General features: G+C 39.4%; 1 protein-coding gene across 3 annotated transcripts in view; it reads right to left on the bottom strand.

Moving 5' to 3' along the window:
* Positions 1 to 7,438: 7,438 nt before the first annotated feature.
* Positions 7,439 to 21,621, bottom strand: part of DCX (doublecortin) — a 237,946-nt gene continuing 223,763 nt past the window's right edge. For all 3 annotated transcript variants that reach the window (XM_081041929.1, XM_081041930.1, XM_081041931.1), the window contains one exon: positions 7,439 to 16,089. In XM_081041929.1, the coding sequence (XP_080898055.1) occupies positions 16,033 to 16,089 (57 nt within the window). In that variant the 3' untranslated portion in view covers positions 7,439 to 16,032. The remainder of the gene's footprint in view (positions 16,090 to 21,621) is intronic.

Here is a 21,621-nt window from a genome sequence, read left to right as displayed (position 1 = left end):
GTTTTCTGAAGGAGGCTCAGAAAACCTTATGGGAGAGGGGAACTGAGGTTTCTAGAAAGAGAAGGAACTCCCAGAAATATAGATCCCAGCCCACATTTAAATTTTTAATCAAAAAAAAATTTAATTGTAATTGTGATAAAATACACATAACATACTATGTACAATCTTAATCACTTCTAAGCATATGGTTCAGTAGTGTTAAGCATATTCAGATTGTTGTAAAATAGATCTCCAGAACTTTTTCGTCTTGCATGACTAAAACTCTATGTTCATTAAACAACAATTCCACTTTACCTCTCCCTCAAGTCCCTGGTAACCACCATAATACTTTCTGGTTTTATGAATTTGAATACTTCTTTAGATACCTCGTATAAGTGGAATCACACAGTATTTGCGTTTTTTTTTATGACTGCCTTCTTTCACTAAGCGTAATGTCCTCCAGATTTACCCATATTGTAACATGTGTCAGAATGTTCTTCCTTTTTAAGGTTAAATTATAGATAGATAGACAGATAGACAGATAGATAGATAGATAGATAGATAGATAGATAGATAGATAGATAGATAGATAAATTATATAGATAGATTATATATATAATTTATAATATATACAATATTTATAATACATACAATATTTATAATATACATAATATTTATAACATTATATGTATACAAACATATTTTATCCATGTGTCAGTGGACACTTCAGTTGCTTGCACCTTTTGGCTATTGTGAATAATGCTGCTATGAACATAGGTGTACAAATATCTCATTGAGATCCTGCTTTCAATTATTTTGGATATATACCCATAAGTGATATCGCTAGGTCATATGATAGTTTTATTTTTAACTTTTTGAGGAACCGCCATACTGTTTTCCATAGCAGCTGCACAATTTTACATTCCCATCAGCAATGCACAGGGGTTCCAATGTCTCCACATTCTTGTCGATACTTGTTATTTTCTGTTTTTGTTTTTGTATGTTTTATAGTCTCCATCCTAATGGGTATGAAGTGGTATCTCATTGTGGTTTTGATTTGCATTTCCCTGATGATTAGTGATGTTCAGGATCTTTTCATGTGCTTGTTGGCCATTTGTATATCCTCTTTGGGGAAATGTCCTTTTAAGTCTTTTGCCCATTTTTAAATTGGGTTATGTTGTTGTTGTTGTTGTTGTTGTTGTTGTTATTGGGTTGTAGGAGTTCTTTATATATTCTGGACATTAACCCCTTATCAGATATATGATTTACAAATATTTTCTCCTATCCTACACGAGTAGATTGCCTTCTCACATCGTTGATTGTGTCCTCGGATGTTCCAGACTACATATTTAAAGACAAAGTAAATGTGCTAAAATGGGAAAACAACCCAGCAAGAATGATGCCTTTAGGCTGGAAATCACATCCAGTGATTTCTCAAGTCCTTTGAGCTCTATGTTTTTGAGTTCCAGTCCTACTGGTGATGCTCCTCTCAAGCTTTTTATACACTGCTTTGTCTTTACCTTAATAGCTCCAGGCTGCTTCTTAGATAAAATATGCTGCATTCTAAGTATGATTTGCCTTTAACACCCCACAACTTTATTGCTATTTTCTCCATTGCTGTGAGAGCTGCCTTTTCATCCCACAGCATCTTCAGTCTTGGATGTTGTAACATGAGAACCTCAAACCCACTTGCAACCTCTCTGTCATGCTAGGCAGAGATGAGCTTAAACTCTGCTTTTATGGCAGCCACAGTGGCAGAACTGAGTATAGAGGCCATGTGATGCATCAAAATTTCTCTGAGAAGCAAGTTGGTCTAATAGAAAGACCATCAGACCATTACTTCCTGGCTATGTGACTGTTGACAGGTTACTTCATCTATATGAACCCCAGTTTCCTACCTGTGAACAGGAAGAAAACACCACCCACCGTGCTGGGGTTTGGAGAGTCTTGTTCAAAACAAAGCATGTGCAGTGCTGAGGTCATGTGTGGGAGAGCTAAGCTATTGACAGTTCTTTGTGCTGGGCCCAAACTCTTCAGCCAGAAGGAATCACAATGCCAAGCCAGGGCTCATTCCACTCAGAGGCTGCGCAGCACGGAGGGAGCGAATAAGAGAAGTCTCTCATCCCCCCCTTGCCCCTGGTTTGCAGCTTAGGTTCTGTGAGAGCCTGCCACTGACCAGCAAGAGGCCCCTAAACATGTGTCTTGGTGACACCTTTCAGTGGACTTCAGTTCTTCCTGGCTTGGAGGTCTTCCTATCCTCTGACTCACTTCTCTCCAGCCAGAACTGAAACCTTTTCTCCCTCGCCTTCTCACAGATTTAATAGTTCACCAAGCCCTGTATATTCCACCTCCTGAAAATCTCTCCGATATTTCACCTCCTTGTCCACACTGCCACTGCCCTTGTCCAAGCTACTATCAGTTCTAGCTTTGCCTGGATCACGTCATTACTGCCCCGCCACACACACCAATGTTTTCTTTGTTTCCTGCTCTTATGCCCCTCCTGTCCAGTCTCCACAGGAGGAGTGGTCTATCCACAACTTTTATCTGATACTCTCACTCTTCTACTTAAAACTCTTAGTCACTCACTGGGTGCTCTTCACGGGGGAAATACAAACTCTTTAATGTGGCTTACAGGCCCCAGGTCGTTTGGCCTCTGTCTACCTCTCTGATGTTGTCTCCCACCGCCTCTCTTCCATCACACTCCACACTTCAGCCATATTGGAGATCTTTCAGTTGTTCCAACAAAACAGTGCTTTTTCTCAGAGCCTTCACATATTCTTTCCCCCTGACCTGAAACATTGTTCCTCCCTCTGGCTAACTTTTATCTATCTTTAAGTCTTAGCTAAGATGTCTCTTCCTCTGGGAATGCTCTCCTAACCACTCCCCCTCACCACTGGTGCCCCATGTGATTCCCCTGCCATTTTACACTTCCTCATGTCATAGCACTCAACATACTATGTTATAATTACTGTCTATCTTAGCTAGACTTAGAGCTCTGTGAGGTCATAGACTATGTCTATTTACCCCCAGAACCTAGTACAGTGCTGGGCATGTAGCATATTGCCTGTTTGACAACGTGGTTTTCATCCACTCACTCCCCTGCTTTCCACACCCAAGGCCCTGCCACCTCACTGAAGGACTTTCTGATTCCAAGACACATTGACATGGATCATATCTATTTGCCTTTGTTCATACTGGTCTTTGTGGCTGGAGTACCCATCTCCCACTCCCCACTTCACCTAACAAACTCCAACCTGTCGTATAAGCCTCAACTCAAGTTTCATCCCTTCAATGAAACCTGTGCCTGAAAGTGACCGCTAAAATAAAGATTTACTTCAGGCAGAGTAATTCTTAGCTAATTTGTTATCATTAATGCTTTATTATACTAACTCCAATGTCTACAGCCTTCATCACTCTAGCAGCCAGACTGCTCCTCCTCTGAGCTCTCCCGACTCCTTCCAGCACCTTCATTATAGCACTTTCTCAAGGCTTTGGGTGATGTTTCTTTGTTTGGTTGTTTTATTATGTTTTTGTTTTGTTTTGTTTTGTTTTTGTTTTTGTTTTTTTGAGGAGGAGGAGGTAAGGTGACATGGTGTGACCTTACCCTCCACCCACAGCTACTAGTAAGGGGAACTTGGTTCATTTCTTCAATTGAAATGAGACATAAATTCCCGGCCTTCCCCCACCCTTTGTCTTCTCCCTGCCAGTGTGTCCATTCATTTCTGAGTAGCATCATCTTTTTCAATTAGGCCTTGATTGGAAACAGTGCCATTGCTACTGGGCTGCATTTGTTGCCTACTGGTGATAGGTAGCCTGGTCATGTAGAAAGAACACTGGCCCAGTAGTCAGGAGACCCCAGTGCAAGTTCATCTTTGCCTCTACCCAAGAGTGTGAATGTGAGCAACTTCCTTTCTATCCCTGGCACTCAGTTTCTTCCTCTTTTGAACAATGAGGGATTTGAATTTCATGCTTTGCTACTTAAGGTATGGTCTGTGGATCAGGAGCATAGAGCATCAGTGGGTAGCTTGTTAGAAATGCAGAATCTGCATCCCACCTCAAACCTCATAAATTAGTATCTGCATTTAACAAGATCCTCACATGATTCTATCTAAAATAAAGTTAGGTGACCACTGTGAACTTCTCAAATGAAAGAATCACTGGGCTCTCGTTAAACATACAATTTCCCTGGCTGCTGTACTGGAGATCCTAATGAAATGGGACTGGGATGGATCCCCAGAACTTGTATTTGTAACAAGTGCCTGAAGTGATACACATCCCTGGGGAAGTTTGGGACACATTAGACAAGTGGTTGATAAGGACCTTTGCATCTTTGATGTTCTGAAATTCTGTATGCAACTGGCTCATTACTGGGCATAGTAACTAGTAGTGCATAATGCAGATCTCCCTGACATAATTCTCTAAATTGGGAAAGCTATTTTCAGAATCATTCCAGGCTGTGCAGGTAGGGGGTAAAAGAAAAGAGATTACAACAATTGAAGCCAAGTCTTCTTGATTGGAGAAAATCAGCATCCTCCAGCATTCAAAGAGAGATTACCTGCTTACTCAAAACTATCTCCTTGAAGCAATCAGGCTTGATACAATCAGACACTCGGGGAGCACTGAAAAGGCAGGATTAGAAATAGAAGAGGCAGAGTCTCTCCCACAGTGGCAAGGGGATCAAGGAGAAGGAGGCCAGATAAGTTGACAAGGAAACCTAGGAAAATCATCTCCCAGAAAGGAATCATATTTTCCAAACTCTCAGTTCAGATGTGTGTCCTGACAAGGAATGTTTTCTAATTTATGAGTGTGTTTATATAAAAATGTAAATAAAGGTCAAAAATGAAATCACGTTTAGTTATATGTCTAATAAATCACCTTTTTTTTTTTGAAAAGGGAAGCAATTTACATAAGATCAGAACTGCTCTGGAAAGTTCAGGGTAGAAAGTTGTAGTTTTCCCTTCATGTTTGGGTTTGTTTTTCTTATAAATATGTCTTAAGTTCCACTGCTGGTAGCTTTTGGCTACATCTAAGATTTAGACAGGTGGAGAGAAGGTGGAAGGACATTCAGAGGGTATTTTTCTGGGCAGAGAAAGAAGGTTATACTCTGTCAGCAAGAGTGAAGTGTCAATGAGCATTGCATAGCCAGGGCTCAAGTCAGTGGAGGAGGTGGATACAAGGGAGGCTACTAAACTTTCCGGAACAGAGAACCATGTCTAGGGACAGGAAAAGCTAAAACTGAATTGCTTAAGTCAAGTCGGGGTTTCCCTTCTTTCACGTTTCCTCCATACATCCAGTCTGTCCACCAGTCCTGTCATTTCTATATCAACAGCTCCTTGCCCCCATTTTTCCTCTCCTCCACCCTTCTGGCCACAGTTCAGGATCTCCTCATGCCCCCATCTGGACACTTGCAACAGCTGCAAATACCCTTTCTCAGTATGTATCTACCTATGCAAGTTTTTTTCTCAAGCTTGAAAAGGTAGTATTTCTTCAGAAAACCAAATATATAGAGTTTTTGCCAGAGTTAACAGCCTTTAACTCTTTTTTCTTCCTGGAAAGGTGCAAACTCTAATTCAAATGACCCATGAAATCATATGTACTACTTAGGCCCTCACTGAATCCTGGGGAAAAGGTAGTGGAATTCGCAAGAACAGGGGTCCTCAAATGAGGGAAGGGCTTAGAATCCACTGGAGGGCTTGTTAAAACAGGAATTACTGCTTCCCACTCCCAGAGTTTCTGATCTATTATATACAAGGTGGGATCAAAGGATTTGCATTTCTGACAAGTTCCTAGTTGGTGCTAATGCACTGCTCTGCAGTGTGAACACCTTGAAGGCAAAAACCGTGTTTTATTTTTGTAACCCAGGTCCTTAGTGCAGGGCCTGGAGTATAGGAGGCTTTCAGTAGCAGCTGTTGAAAGAAGAAAATCATAAAACCAGAGAAAAGAGAGGGGGGTGGGGATGAGGGGAGGAGAAAGGAAAAGGGGCTGAGGAAGGAAGACAGAAGAAGGGAGATTGGGAGAGAGAAATGACTGATCTAACCCACCCAAACTATAATTCCAGACTATGCTTTTCTGTTTTCCTCCCAGAACCCTGTGTACTGGGTCTACATAACCTGGCTACTTCAGGTAATTTTCAACTCTCAGAGCAGGCCTTGCTTTTTCTGCAATTTCCTGTGCTATTCTATGTGCTTAGTTAGAATGCTCTCTGCCCACCTGGAAAACTCTTAATCATTCCCCAAGTACTTCCAGTTCTATGAAGTTTCCCTGACCTTCATCATCCTGGGACATTAATTTGCCCAACATTGGTGTTCCCATAGCACTTGCTCCTTTGCACTGGACTCATTTATTTACAGGTCTGATTTCACTAGGCTGGAACTCCTGGAGACCCAAATGTACCTAGAACATAATTAGCACTCAAGAGATTTAACAAAAATAATAAAGAGGAGTTAGATTTGATCTGGGTAATAGACCGCTGTCATAAGTTCCTGCTCAGAGGAATAACACAATCAAAATAATCTTTTAGAAATATTTTGCTTGCAGTGGAGACCAGGATAGACCAAGGTGAGAGAAAGTGATATCACGAGAAAACAGTAATGAGAAAGGCCTGATGATAGTGGGGATGAATACTAGCCTGGCCAGTCTGGTGGCTGTATCTAGCTTTTCTTTGGATTAAGAACACTAAGAAGTTCCACCTCTACCTACTTTCTTTGTCTCCACCAGAGTGATGGTCCTGGTGGTATGGAGGAAGCATTCCTAATCATCTGAGTCCTTGGGAACACCCAGGATGCTGGCATCTTTGCTTCTTCAAATACAGGTCAGGTGGAAGCTCCAGGGTTGGCCTTCATCGTGAGGTTGTTCAAACAGTTTTCTAAGATCTCAGCCTCTTTTTTCTGTACCTTTTTCTCCCACCATTTCCATCAACCTCTGCACAAGCCGAGTGCCTTGCATTCTGCCTGTTAATAAAATCTTATCTGTAAAAAACATTTAATTAGTCACTTATGCCTGATGGTGAATAAGATATTTAGGAGTTACCTCTCCCAAAGAGTGGTTGTACCATCAACCTATGGAGGGAGAACTGGCACACTGTCAAAGGAATTTCAGGCAACAGGTGAAAGTATTTTTGAGGAACCCATGGAGTCTTTCTTGGACCTCTGAAAACACAGTACTAGAAGTGACCACCTATTCTGATGGCACAGACTGACCATAGCCAAAGCATCTTATATGTAAAAAGAGGTCATTTGATTTCTGCTCAACTCTGGAAGGGAGATCCAAGATCTTATATGTTGCAAATGTGTTGTGCTGTTAATTATGGTATTTCCATCATACATTGATCCTCAGCTTCTTCACCTATAAAATTAAAGGTTGGACAAAACAGTGTCTCAGTTTTCTGCCAGATAGGACATTTTGTGGTTATATGATCATTGGTTCAATGCTTAAAAAGAAAGAATGTCAGCCAGAAATATTGAAATCAAATTTTATTTTTGGAAAATGACATTACACACATCTTGCAAATGTACACAGAAATGAGAATGAGATGAAGAACATTTCATGAAAGCCAAATGATTGCAAGAGCAGCTCTTGGCTGCCCGGTGTTGAATGCTGCGAATGTACAGCATTCATAGTTCACAACACGCTACACACATGGGGAAATTTTCTAGACTTTGAAGTCCTCTGACCAAAGAAAGCCCTCATCAAATTGTGGAGGGAGGAAAAGGGAGGTTAACAGGCACAGGAGATGAAAAGGGTCTGCTCCAGCTGCTTTACATGGGCCTCACCAAACCTACCAGTCCAAGTGGGAACAGAATACCAAAAATGAGAATGCATTCTTGGAACACTGCTTTTGAACTACAGTCTAAGAAAAGGCTAGGCATTCTCTGGGGAACCAACAGCAGTGAATATAAACCCATGAATATAAACCATGAATATAAATCCAAAATGTCCTTGTATTTTCTGCCTGTAACTATTCTGAAGGGGCAGCTAATAATTCCTAAATATCTGTTGTCTTTCTCTGTTTTTTTTTTCTTTTTAAAAAATAATTTTTGGTTGTTGGTCAAGCAGAGCCTTCAAAACTGCTGCAGGGATAGGGACATCATTGTTTGCTGTCATTTGATTATATGTGACTCTGAGAACTAGACAATTCTGCAATGTAATTAAATGGCCAATTGCACTCCCAATTTGCCACTGATTTTTATTTAAAGAGAAGTTTAGTCTTTGATCACAATTGCATTCCTTGAGAAATGGTCAATAACTGCTGAGAGACTGTTGAGAAATGCTTCGTCCTGCCTTTTTGAATTGTTTGTTCTTTTCTGACTTTACTTGAAAAATATTGTTGGCCCCCAAATCAGTTATTTACAACTATAAAGACACCTGGGAGCAGGAGAAGGGAGAGGCCAAGGGAAGGAGAAGGGATCATAAGGAAGAAGATTTTCTTTTCAGAGATTAAAATGAGTTATTTAAGAAATGTGATGTACAATACCATGCATTTACTCTCCAAAGCTAGTCACTAGCAAGCTAACATCTCTAACACTACAACCACCAATTACAGCTGTTTTGCTACACTTACTGAGTTCTAACTACAGATATAAGACAGAAAGTGTGGGCTGTTTCCATTTTAAACTTTCTCCCTTTGAAAATGGCCATAAAACAGTTTTCTGTACAAGTTTAATGGCAGAAAAAGATGACCAAAAATGTTTTAAAAAACTTACCACACATGAGAAATGCAAAAATTCAATCAAAACATGCATCAGTCGTGTACAAGTTATAAGGAATCATTGGCTTCAAGCTGCAATATATTACAGGACCATACATTGAAGACATTTTGATATAACCTCTTACTTGCTCAAATCCCATTAAGAGGACTTATAAAGAAATGGCATTGGAAAGGGCATTCCATATCGTATTGCCAAGCAGTGACATTCCCAAGGGCTGTGTACCCTGTTAAATAAATTAGCACCTACAGGCTGACTTATTTGTCTAATAGTTACTTTTATATGGACTACCTGAACAAAATCATGAACAGTTGGTGTCAACAGTAAATATTTAGGTTAATTTAGTAACAGATGGAAAAACACATTTCAGTTAAGCGAATGTTTCTTTTTATGGTATGGATTTGTTAAATACACTTTTCATTTAAATCAACCCCAATTGCCTATAAGTTTAGCAAAAGAAAAAAAATAAGAAGTTGGCAAGCCTAAAATATAAGGTTGTTATGCAGAGCTTAATGTATATTGGTAAAACTTTAAACAAATTGTTCCCCCACCCAACACCACCACCCAGCCAAACCAAATGACAGGGGAAATTACCTGTGGTTTCTTATTATATTACATTGCAGCTTTTCAAACTAAGAGCACATTAAACAAAATTAATTAATAGTATTTAGCTGATATGAATCCATGGGTGGATTTTTCTGTTCTGCTGATTATTTCTCCGAGCACACTTAACTGCTCCACAAAATGGCAGACTAAAAAGGAATCACAAAGTATTCTGCACAGTGCTTGGAAAGCAAAGACCAAAAGGTACGGGAGCTATAAGGAAACTTCTTGTGTGGATCTGCTTCAGGGAATTACAACTGAAAAGGGAGAAGAATAAAGGTCCAGATTTGGATTATTCCCACCAACATACTTCTTACTTGACTTGGGTAGGATCAGGGCTAGCTGAGTAGGGAAATAATTCTCATCACCAAGGCGAAATCACAGGGTTAAGCAGAGACATATGCCTAATGCCTAGACAAGGAGGAAGGAAAAAAATTAAAAGGCTTTGAGAGGACAAAAGACAGAGTAAAAAAAAATGCAGAGGACAAAGCGTGGATGTATGTACTGTGGAAAGAGAGTGGCAACACAGTATAAAACTAAAATAAAAAATAGTGAACTAGAGAGAGAAAGCAAAGAGATACGCAGAGGAGGTAGAGAGTGGCAAAAAAAACATTGATTTCCTCAGGTTACTAACCCAGAAATGAGAAGTCCCAATGCCTGTTTTTGCCTTAATTTACAAGGTGTTTGTTGTGACTTAGGCTGTGCCATCTGCCCTCTCTCACTAGCCTGTCTTTCTAATCTGGAGCAGGAAGATGCCTTTATTTCCAAAGGGGATTCTATATTTTCCTACCCCTGGCATCCAAGGCAAGGCAAGACTGCCTCTGATTCCAGAAAATGTTGAAGCCGATAAACTAAGAGATACATATTAGGCAGTCAGAAGGGGGCTTCAAGAGTCTTGTCACATGATAACCAGTGTCACGCTACCGAGGCCAAAGTGGGAGATCGGCATGGATCCTTAATGGGACACAAGCAGGAAGCAACACCAACACTGAGAAGCTGTGTGTAAAGATCACATTAGATCTTTGAGGACCCAGGTATGGGAGAGAGAGGAGGAAGTCATTTTTTTCCTGAAGAGATAGGAGGGGCAAAATTCTTTAACCAGGGATACTAAAAGAAAGGCCAATGGAGAGTGAGCCTTTTAGTCTCTGAAAAGAAAAAGTAGAAGGGGCTAGGAGAAGCTGCTGACAGTCCCAGACTATAGTAGGTTGCCCATTGGATTCAGTGCTCTGTCAGTTTAGAAATTTTCTCCCCACACACATGTGACTTGGCTACTGTGTGACAAAAACCTCCAGCCTTTTACCTACTAGAGAAGTGAGGTCTGCAAGCCAGAGGAAGAATAAAATTGGGAATTCATTTCTTTGGATTTATTGCTTTTTAAATTATAAGTATATTTTTAAAATTGAAATAGAGAATTTTAATTTTACCTCTAATTTATTTCTTCCCAAAAATTCTCAATCAAAAATTTTAAAAATGTAAGCAAAGGTAGTGCATACTTTCATGTTTCATATATTAGTTTGTATTCACAGCAAAACATTGCATAGGCCATAGATGAAAATTATTGGGCCTGTTGGGAATTCATTTTTAAGAAATGACCTGTGTTGTCTTGGTTTAGGATCAAAGCCTTTAGCTATGATTAAGGACAATTCACTGAGTGTTAAGAGTACTAGACTGGGTCTGGACCAACAATAGCCATAGAACCTGTCGGAGATGCCTCTCCATCCAAAAGCTAGGCATGAGGGATCAATGCAGAATCCTTGCTCCAAGTGGTAACACCTGTAAGGAAGAGGAAAACCTCCATGGAATCAGAACAGTAGATGAGGCTACATATGGGCAGAAGTGTGACAGCTTCGAAGTTCCATACCAGGAGAAACACCCAGGAAGACCAGCAATTGCAGGGCATCATTGTACACAAGAGGTCTCAGATCACTTCTGGCTTATCAGTGGCTGTACCTTTAGTCTCTCTAGATCCCAGGTCCAAAAACATACAACTCTAATCCCTCCCCCATCCCAGATAAGCTTCAAAACACTGATCATTTAGTTAGGAAACCAGCCTAGGCCTAAGAGCTAAATCCCTTAATGCAATGAAGGCAATGTATGAGTGAGACCTGGCCTTGGAGATCAAAATGAACCTAAGTGGCCAAGGACAAGTTCCAATGTCCTTGTTTTTTTTTGTTGTTGTTGGTTTTTTATTTATTTATTTATTTATTTATTTATTTATTTATTTATTTTATTTCTAATGCTTTTATTTCCATAGCAAACTGGAGAATGGATGAGGTCATTCAAACCCCACTGTCCCAGTGCATCTGTCTGGGTAAGTCTCTTGGCATAGATATTTCTGAGGTGGGCTGGTCTTTGAAAACATTCTCATCAGTGTGCTAGAGCTCATTTTGGGGACATGTGAAGCCTTGTTCCCTTGTCCAAGGAAGACATGTTTGTTTGCTTTTTAAGTTGAGAACCAAATCTGAGGTGGATTGGGAGCATGTCCATCCAGAATACTGAAAGAACTGGGGAAGTGGACACATTTTTTTCCAAGGCAAGCACTGGATTTCTTCTCTAAGACTTGGACTGGTTAATTCAAAGAAGGATCTAGGGGCTCAGACAGTTTCTTCTTGCCTTCTTCAGATAACTACACATCCATTTTAAGGTCTCTTGGTTATTTTGGATTGGGGAGGAGAAGTGGGAATGAGACAGAATTTCCTGAGGAGTAGGGTAAGCCTGGAAGGAAGTCTCTTGGAACTGAACTAATAAATACCCTTTAGTCCCCAGGAAGAGGCTTGCTGTGAAGAATAGTACGTGTTCAGAACTTGTTGTCCTGGTTACTGCCATGGAAGACCACAGGAGCAGTGTACACAAGATGAGTATGATGTGTAGAGCCCATAGCTTACTATTTTAGTGCAAACACAAGGAACCAATGTTTAACATAGGCCAGGGTACATTTTAGTCACAATGCTCCTTGCTTATACTTGGAAATTGTCCCTATAATGGCAAGATGGTTATGGGAACATTGCGGATGAGGATAACCACAGCAAGACCAGGTTATTTTCTCTAGCTAGTCTCACTCCCATATTTTTAAAAGAAATCATTGCCAGCAAATGGTAGCCACACTCATTTAAAAAATACTAAAAAGCCACCACAAAAAGTCAGGATGAACAAAGCTGTTTTTCCCTCTTCCTTCCTTTCTTTCCATGCTCTAAAACCAAGAAATATTTCCCTCTACCTATGAAGACCAACCAGTGTGAAATGAGATAAAATGAGCTGTTTGGGAAAACCAGTCTTTCTATATCCCATTTGGACAGGGCAGGATCTCAGGGGGCTGTTCCGAGGGCTTTTCAAGGTAGATCAGTGATCCCCTGTGTTGGATGCACAAGGTCAGGGATCCCATTGCTCCTGTTGGTCTTCAGTGCGTCCTTCTCTTTGCAGACATCTGCAGTCTATGTGGATTGGAATCATATGAATACCGGGAGAAAAAGCTGTCTTAGGTTGCTGGGTGGATTTCCCACAGATCAGGGCAGCAGCATATGGCTCCAAGATGCAACATGATCCTGGGAAAGAATTCTCAGAAGCCTAGTTGAAGGCAGTACAGTTCAGTTGGAAAAGGTCCTGGAATAAGAGCCAGAAGATGTGGGTTCTACTCCCAGACTTGCCCCTAGCCAGCTGTGTGACCTTGGGGAAATTACTTTACCTCTGCATCTTTACTCTTGGCCTGAAAATGATGAAAATTTAGAGTAGATGATGTGATCTTAAGGTTCCTTCCAGCTAGAAAACTCTATGATTCAATCTAGGCTAAAACTAAAGTCCATAAGGACAAAGAGAAGTCATGCTAATGTCTATCCTTTCCAAACTGAAAAGGAAATTTTCTCTCAATTTACCTCTAGTTAACACTACTTATGAAGTTGTTCTGCCCCGACCCCATATATACATTTTCCCCTTCTTGGTCCCTATTTCTATTTCTGTAAGGGAGAAAAATCAGGAGGTAGGAATAAGCAACAGATCAATTGAGTGTGTGTTTGTATGTGTATGTGAAAGAGGGAAAAAGAATGGGGTGAGTAGAGGCAAGTGTTTGCTGAATGACTTGTTATTTGCTAACTGTGCAGCAGGTAACACAATGGGAGTTTAGTGCTAAAACTGGATTGGGTCAAATTGGGAATGAATGATGGGTGAAGTCACTCAGTTACAAAATTTTTCTTTTTTGCCTTGAAAATGGGCCAATTTAAAATGCAATTACTAAAGTCTTGAATTTTTAACTATACCAAGTCCCTCTGAAGTGGCAGTACAGAAATATTTCCTTATAATTTATTACAAGAAAGATGGAAAATCTACTATAATTATAGGAGATTGTTGGTTCAAAGATTATTCTAAAGAAAATATGTCCATTTAGTATTTCCTAATGATACATATACCACAAGCAAGGAAACACTCAGAGAGGTAGCATAGGGTCTGGACATGAGGAAATCTCAATCTCTCCTCTAGTCCCGTTCTTTCCAGCAGGTCATTTAGAAGCTTCAGCCTTAATTTCATCATAGATGAAAGGAATTGGACTAAATGAGATCTAGAGAAAGGGTGGAATCTTTGGGGATCTGACCTGAAGTTTAGAAATAGACCTCCTACCACTCTCTATAACACCACACATCTCAAGCACCAATTTTTCCCAGTTAACTACAAATTGTTCTGGGAGGCACTAAGAAAACCTTGAACTTTTCGAAAAGAAATAAAGGAGTAAGTAAAATGGGCTTCTTAATGGTTTCTAAGAAATCCACAAATAGAGGAGAGGGGCAAAAAGAGATTATCATATTTTGGGGTTCTTCAATGACCAATTTAACCAGGAATCAGTACTACCACCATTTGGACTTTTCTTGAACCAAGAATGTCTTTTGTAGCGAAGGTCATCTGAAACTTGTCTAGGAGCATCTGAAGTACCCCTTCCACCACTGAATTCCCTCCTACACAGAGCTCATCAGCAAGGCCACCAAATTGCTATTGATCCATGTTGGAGTATCCTGTAGTATCTCTCAATTATGAAAGGGCTGTGTGCGTGCCTGCACACACACTCGCGTGCACACGCATGCATACATGCACACATACACACACAGACACACACACACACACACACACACACACAGCAAGCTCATTCCTATTAAAGTAGAGGAAAACTGCAAGTCATTCAATAGCCAAGAAGCAACTTGGCTTCATATGCTGCGCCTTTCCAACTATCTGCACATTACAAAGAAATAAGGAAATCTTCATATCTGTTAAAAACAAACACAGAATTAGCATGCATGGGTTTCACTTAAATTTAGTTATCTTTGCAATTATGGGCTATGATTACAGATAAAAAGCAGTGTTATGAACCTCTACCTCAAAGACTGATAATTATTTGAAATGATCAGTCCTTAGCAAAAAGAAACCCTTTCTAGTGTTAAAGACAGGAGAAAGGTTTCTGTGGCTTCAGTATGAACTATCAGGATTATAGATAAAAAAGAGTTGCTTAAAATATGCCATAACATCTCATTTAAAATATAATTAGAATGTCTGGTCCACATTGAAATTATTAATGTAAGCATAACTGTAAAAAAGTTATCAAAAGACTGATTCTATTGAATTGGCCTCTGCTATTTATTTTGTTTTCTCCTGGAGGTCTCTGTTTGGCAGTGACAGCATGATTTCTAAACTACATTATTCTGTATTTTTTTTGATAAATTTTCTGCTGTGTTTTTTAGACAAAAGAAAAATCACCAGTTTATAAAAAAAGGAGCCTGAAGAGTTTGCTCCTGAAATACAGACAAGAGGTTTTATAAAAAGGATGTTGGTTCCTTGCTATAAAAAGCGACCGAAAGGTAACAGACCTGAAAACAAATTCTCACAGTGTTTTCAGTGTTGGCTGTTTACAAGGCATTCAATAGAACAGAAATAGATGGATACCATACACTTTGTGTAATAATTCGCTGCGTTAGACAGCCTCCTAGAGGAATCAGCTATATGAAGTCCCTCACCCCCAACTCTATTAATTGCTTATTGATTCTAAATTGCCCCAGTGGAGGATTTGACAAGGAATTCACTGTGCTTTATAAACTTTACTGAGATGCCTACAGTGTTTTCCAATTCTCCCTAGTCTCTTTCAGCCAGCCCTGTACCAGGGCCCTAAGTGTCGTGTCAGAATTATAAGTTGCTGGTGTTTCTCCCCATGGTTACCCAGAATTGATGCTAGACAACAAACAGCTCAATCAGGAGTGAAGAGCAAGACCGGGGAGCTGCCTTGCCATCCTCTGAGGATCTTCCAGGATTCTCGAGATTGGGAGTCAGGGGTTACTTGTGTTTATCACTCTTGGATTTGCCAATGATGTTTTCCCCACACACACATTTTAAGTGCTATGTACGTAAACAACCCTCTACAAAAGGAAGGCTCCTGTGTATGAGCAAAGTGAGACAGGAAAAATAATGCAGATGCCTAAATATTCAGTAGGATGGTCATGGACTATCACATTTTGCATCCCTGGAAAGATACCCCAAAGGATGGTTATCAATCTATCTCTTATAATTGGGAACTGTGGATTGATCAGTGGCCCAGAGGAGAAATCACAGGAAATAAACCCAACATAGTACAGTGTGTTTTTTTTTTAAAAATAACAATAACAAAGAAATAAAAACTTGAAAGCACCAATAGCCCTGTTGGACAGTTGAGCAGAAGTACCCTATTGTAACAGTAAGCTTGGATTTGTACTCTGGACTCTGAATACTCTCTCCTTCTTCACATGGAATCACCAAGTGAGTCTGAGTCATCCAACGACAGAGGCAGGTACAGGTCCTATAAGAAGATAAGAGAAAAAGTTAATTATATTTTTCTGAAAAACTTGGGCTCTGAAATGGGCGAGATTATATGACTGCTTTTATTTTTTAGTTAATATTTTCTCTAATTTTATTTTGAAATATAGATTCACAAGAAGTTGAAGTACAGGGAGGTATGCTTGTACTACTTATTCTTCACTCAATTTCCTTCAATGGTAAAATATTGCAGTTTTCCATTTACTCATGTGTGTGTGTGGTGGTGGTGGTGGTGGTGGTGGTGGTGTTTGTGGTGGTGGTAATAGTAGTAGTATTAGTCCCATGCAGTTTCACCACATGTATATATTTTTGTGTAATCATCACCAGTCGAGATACAGAACTGCATCCTCACCAAAGGGCTCCCTCGTGCTATGCCTTTATAGCAACATCTACCCCTCCCCCATCCCTAAGCACTGGTAACCAAAAATCTTTGCCATCACTGTAATTTTGATGTTAAGAATGTTATATAAATGTAATCATATAGCATGTAACCATTCACCCATTGAAGGGCATGTGGGATGATTCCAGTTCAGGGCTATTACAAGTAAAACTGCTATAAACATTCATGTGCAGGTTTTTATGTCAATATGTTTTCATTTCTCTGGGATAAATGCTCAAGAGCACAACTGCTGAATCATATGGTAATTGCATGTTTAGTTTTGTAAGGACTGTGCTATTGTTTTCGAGAGTGGCTATACCATTTATATTCTCACCAGAAAAGTATTAGTGATCTAGTTTGTCTACATCCTCATCAGTATTTGGTGTTTTCACTACTTTTTTATTTTATCCATTCTTCTGAGTTTGCATTGATATCTCATTGTGGTTTTTTTTGTATGTCCCTGATGGCTAATGTTAAATATCTTTCCATGTGCATAGTTGACATCTGTAATTCCCTCTCAGTGAAATGTATCTTCATGTCTTTTGTTCATTTTCTAATTGGATTTTTTCTTACTGTTGAGATTTAAGTTACTTTTTTAAATTAAAGTTTATTGGGGTGACTGTTGTTAGTAAAGTTACACAGATTTCAAGTGCACAATTCTGTAATGCATCATCCATATATCACATTGTGTGTTTATCAACCAGAGTCAGTACTCCTTCCATCACCATATATTTGATCCCTTTTACCCGCATCTACCATGCCCCTTACCCTGTGGTAACCACTAAACTATAGTCTGTGTCTATGAGTTTTTGTTTCTTCATTTGTTTGTCTTGTTCCTGTTGTTTTCAGTTTTATATACCATATATCAGTGAAATCATATGGTTCTCGACTTTTTCTGTCTGACTTATTTCACTTAGCATAATAATCTCAGGATCCATCCATGTCATCATAAACGGCATTATTTCATCTTTTCTTATGGCAAAATAGTATTCTATTGTATATATATACCACATCTTCTTTATACAATCATCTATCAAAGGACACTTTGGTTCTTTCCATGTCTTCGCCACTGTAAATAAAGCTGCAGTGAACATCGGAGCACGTATGTCTTTATAGATAAATATTTTCAGATTTTTTTGGGTAGATACCCAGGAGAGGGATTATTTTTATATTCTATATATGTCTTTGGTTAGATATGTGGCTTGCAAATATTTTCTCCCAGTCTGTAGTTTGTCTTTTCATATCCTTTGCATGGTCTTTGACAGAGCAAAAATTTTTAATTTTAATGAGGTCCAATGGATTAATTTTTTCTTTTTATGGATTGTGCTTTTGTTGTAAAATCTAAGAATTCTTTGCCTTGCAGAAGATCAGAAGATTTTCTCCTATGTTTCCTTTCTAAATGTTTACATCTATAATCCATTTTTGAGTTAATTTTTGCATAAGACATGAAGTTTAGGTTGGGGATCATTTTATTTATTTATTTATTTATTTATTTATTTATTTATTTATTTATTTTTGGCTGTCCAATTACTCTAGCATCAATTATTTAAAAAGGTACCTTTTCTCCATTGACTGGCTTTTGCACCTTTGACACAAATCAGTTGTCAATATATATATGTAGGTTCATTTTAGGCTCCAAGAGAATTCCTAGGCTCTGAAAAAATGCCTAACACAGAAAATGTACCCCATCTACATACTTCCAATTTATTTCCTGATGTTTTAATTTCCAGGAATTAGGATTCATGGCTCCAATACTGCCCTAAGCCTCATCAATTGTCTTGAGGTAATGGGGGCGATGATATGGCATTGGTTTTTCCCATTGTTCCCAGAGCTCTATTCAGGGAGCCTTGTGATTCCTCTTGGACTTACTTCACCCATTGTCTAAATCAGTGATTTTCAAATATGTCTTTCTCTCTCAATCTCTCTCTCTTCTCCTTTTAAATCTTCTATTAAAATGAAATTTGCTTGGAAGCCCAATACATGAAATAAATAAAACTGTAGCTGTTCTGGTTGAACCAGACATGGGGGAGGCAGAATCTCACCCATCTCCAAGTGAAGCAGTTTGAAAAACCACTGTTTTCATTCATGTTATCAGCAAGATTCTAAAGGGAACTAGAAAACTTAATGTCAATTCTGTGGATATTTAAGAGATCTACTTTGGTAAAATGGAAACAGAGAACTTCAGTAGAGGACTGTCTAAGAAAATTAGAGAATACAACTTTTCCCTGATATAGAGGAAAAAGTGAAGATGAGCAATAGGAATAACAATGGGGAAGAGAGGGATTTATTTATCTAACATTGGGAATGCTTTTTGCATTCCCAATGCAAGATAGGAGTGACAGGAAAGGTTTTAGGCAGCTTAGAATGGAAAGAGGAGTAAAGTATATTCAGAAACATGAGGTTTTAATTCTGGTTAATTAGTACTGTGACATTGAACAAGTCTTTCAAGTTTTGGTTTCTTTTTTTAATTAAAATTTATTGGGGTGACAATGGGAAGTAAAATTATATAGGTTTCAAGTGTACAATTCTGTAATACATCATCTATATCTCACATTCTGTGTTCACCACAAAGAGTCTTGGTTTCTTCATCAAGAAAACGCAGGTATTTGAATGGATAATCTGTAAGGTCTCTTCTAGCTCAGAGACTATTATATGGAACACTTAAGGGAATATTGAGTCCTTAACAAAAAACAACAACAACAAAGGCAACTACAGCGAATAGACTCACTTCTCACCATCCTTTCACTGTAAGTCAAGGTTTGGCAAAGTTCTTCTGTAAAGGGCTAGATAGTAAATATTTTAGACTCTCTTTTCTGGTCACATATGGTCTCTGACACACAGTCTTGTTTGAGTTTTGTTTTCTTTACAACTCTGTAAAGATATAAGAAACTTTTTTGTTTTGTTTTGTTTTGTTTTCAATCTGGGGTTAATCCAAAAACAACCAGGCCATAGGCAGCATTTGGCAGCCTTGTTTTCTTTTAATCTACCAAGTAATATTCCTTAGAAAACTGATAAACAGGTAGGAAGTAAAAGTCCGAGGAAATAATAAGAGTGCAACATGATATATAGATGATGTTTTACAGAATTGTACACTTGAAACCTATGTAACTTTACTAACAATTTTCACCCCAATAAACTTTAATTTAAAAACAAAAGAGTGCAATAAAAACTTGTCAAATGGAATTGAAGCAAAGTGGCATAAAATGGAGTTGCATCTCTGAAAGGATTTAGTTCTTCAGTACTTGAGTAAAGTGAAAATTAATCATAGCAAAAAATATCTTTGAGCGCTCTACTTCCATAATGGTGGAGAAAGACTCTCTGAAAATCTAATTTCACATAAATGCAGTAACACTGGAAAATTGTCAAAATCAACACTTTCAGAATTTTGGAAATTAACTAAAGGCTTGTAAAAATCCAAAAAGTGCTTATTCAAGAAAAATGAGAATACTAAGATTTGTGCTGTTTTCAAAGCTACCCTCTCCCCAGCTCCAGATAGTTTTGAAAACTAACAGCCTGAGCAGTACAATCTCTGAAAAACAGCACTGTAGCAGCCATGGGAGGATGCAGACCAGGTGTGGAGCTCCCCAAAAAGTCCCATTCCCAGATAATAATTACTTTTTGACCTGTGTGGTAGCTCCCTGGAAACTCCCACTTCTATGGGCTCTTCAGTGATTGACCTAAGTCAGAGTACACTCATTGCAAACAGCATCTTACGGAACATTTATCAGTTGCAATTGTTTAAAATCACAGGCGGCCTGAGGTGGGGGAAGTATTTCGGGCAAAAGAAGCTGCTCAATACCTGAAAAGCAGACGTCATCAAAATGGTGCTGTGAGGTGAACCTCTGTAAAGCTCCCCTGGAATTTACAACTAATCAAACAACCATAACTACACAAAGGACTCCCTGCACAGCAGACAGGCAAGAAGAAAAGGCCCACTATTGAACTCACTTAAAGGTGGGCAAATCGCATGAGCACAGGAGGAGGGAAGGGAAAAGTGCAGAGAGGGAGCCGCGTGGGAGAAGGACGGAAACCTACCTCAGTGCTCCGACCTTGCTGCATCAGGGAACTAACACAGCTGCGGGAGAGAAAAGAACTAGGACTGCTAGGGCTCCGCTTATGACCCACATGGCTGAGGGGCCAGCATATAACATGGCTGAACCCAATGCTCACGGCAGAAACCTTGGAGAAAAGTCTGAGGGAAGAAGGCTGAAAAAGGTGGATGAAGCCCTCACTGCCGAGCAGAAAAGAAGACTCAGGCAGTAAGACTACCGCTCCCTCCCAAACCTCTCAGAGCTCGCCCTGCCACCACCTGCCCAGTGCTAGAAGTGGAACAGTAGCAGTGTCAGATCAAAAGAAGAGAATATTTGCTGTTCTGAGGAACTGTGGACTGCAGACACAGATTCGCAGCCCAACCAGTTCCGGCAAAGGGGAGGGGGCTGTGGAAGCAGAACAGGCTGTGGTGGTGTTTGACGTCATTGATCTGGGCCACCTCTCACAACTTACCCTGCCCCTGGACCCACCAATATGGGCGGATCCCTGCAGGAGTAAACAGAACTGAGGAAACTCTGAATCTGGTGCAAAAACTCTGAAGCTCTGAATCTGGTGCAAAAAGAGCATTGGAACATCAAAAGCTCTCCACATACCCACAAGCACACCGCACCCTGTGACCAAGGGGAACTATTAACACAGGAGAAGCTCATCTCCCTGAGAATCCCCACATTGTGTGAGAAGCTGGAATAGTGCAAAGAAAACATAGCACTATCGTGTGAGAGAGAAAAACAAAGGCTACAGTCTGAGAGAAAATAAAACATTCTACCAACAAGTACTGGAAAACAAAAGAAAGACCTCTTCCTAGCAACTTATTGCAGAAGCCATTTCCTGTAGAACTAGAAACAGAAATAATAAATCAGTAATTGCCATGAATAACCAAGGAAACAAGACAAGCTCAGAAAGAAAGTGAAAAGTCTCCACAAAGGAACTTAAAGATATGAAAATACGTGACTTAAATGACAGAGAATTCAAGATTGCCGTTCTGAAAAAACTCAACAAGATGCAAGAAAACACAGAAAGGCAGTATAATGAACTCAGAAAACACAATCAAAGAACAACATGAACATTTTACAAAAGAGATTGAAA

Source organism: Rhinolophus hipposideros (genome assembly GCF_964194185.1).
Source record: "Rhinolophus hipposideros genome assembly, chromosome: X".
Classification (NCBI taxonomy): domain Eukaryota; kingdom Metazoa; phylum Chordata; class Mammalia; order Chiroptera; family Rhinolophidae; genus Rhinolophus; species Rhinolophus hipposideros.
This window is presented reverse-complemented; position numbering and strand designations above follow the sequence as displayed.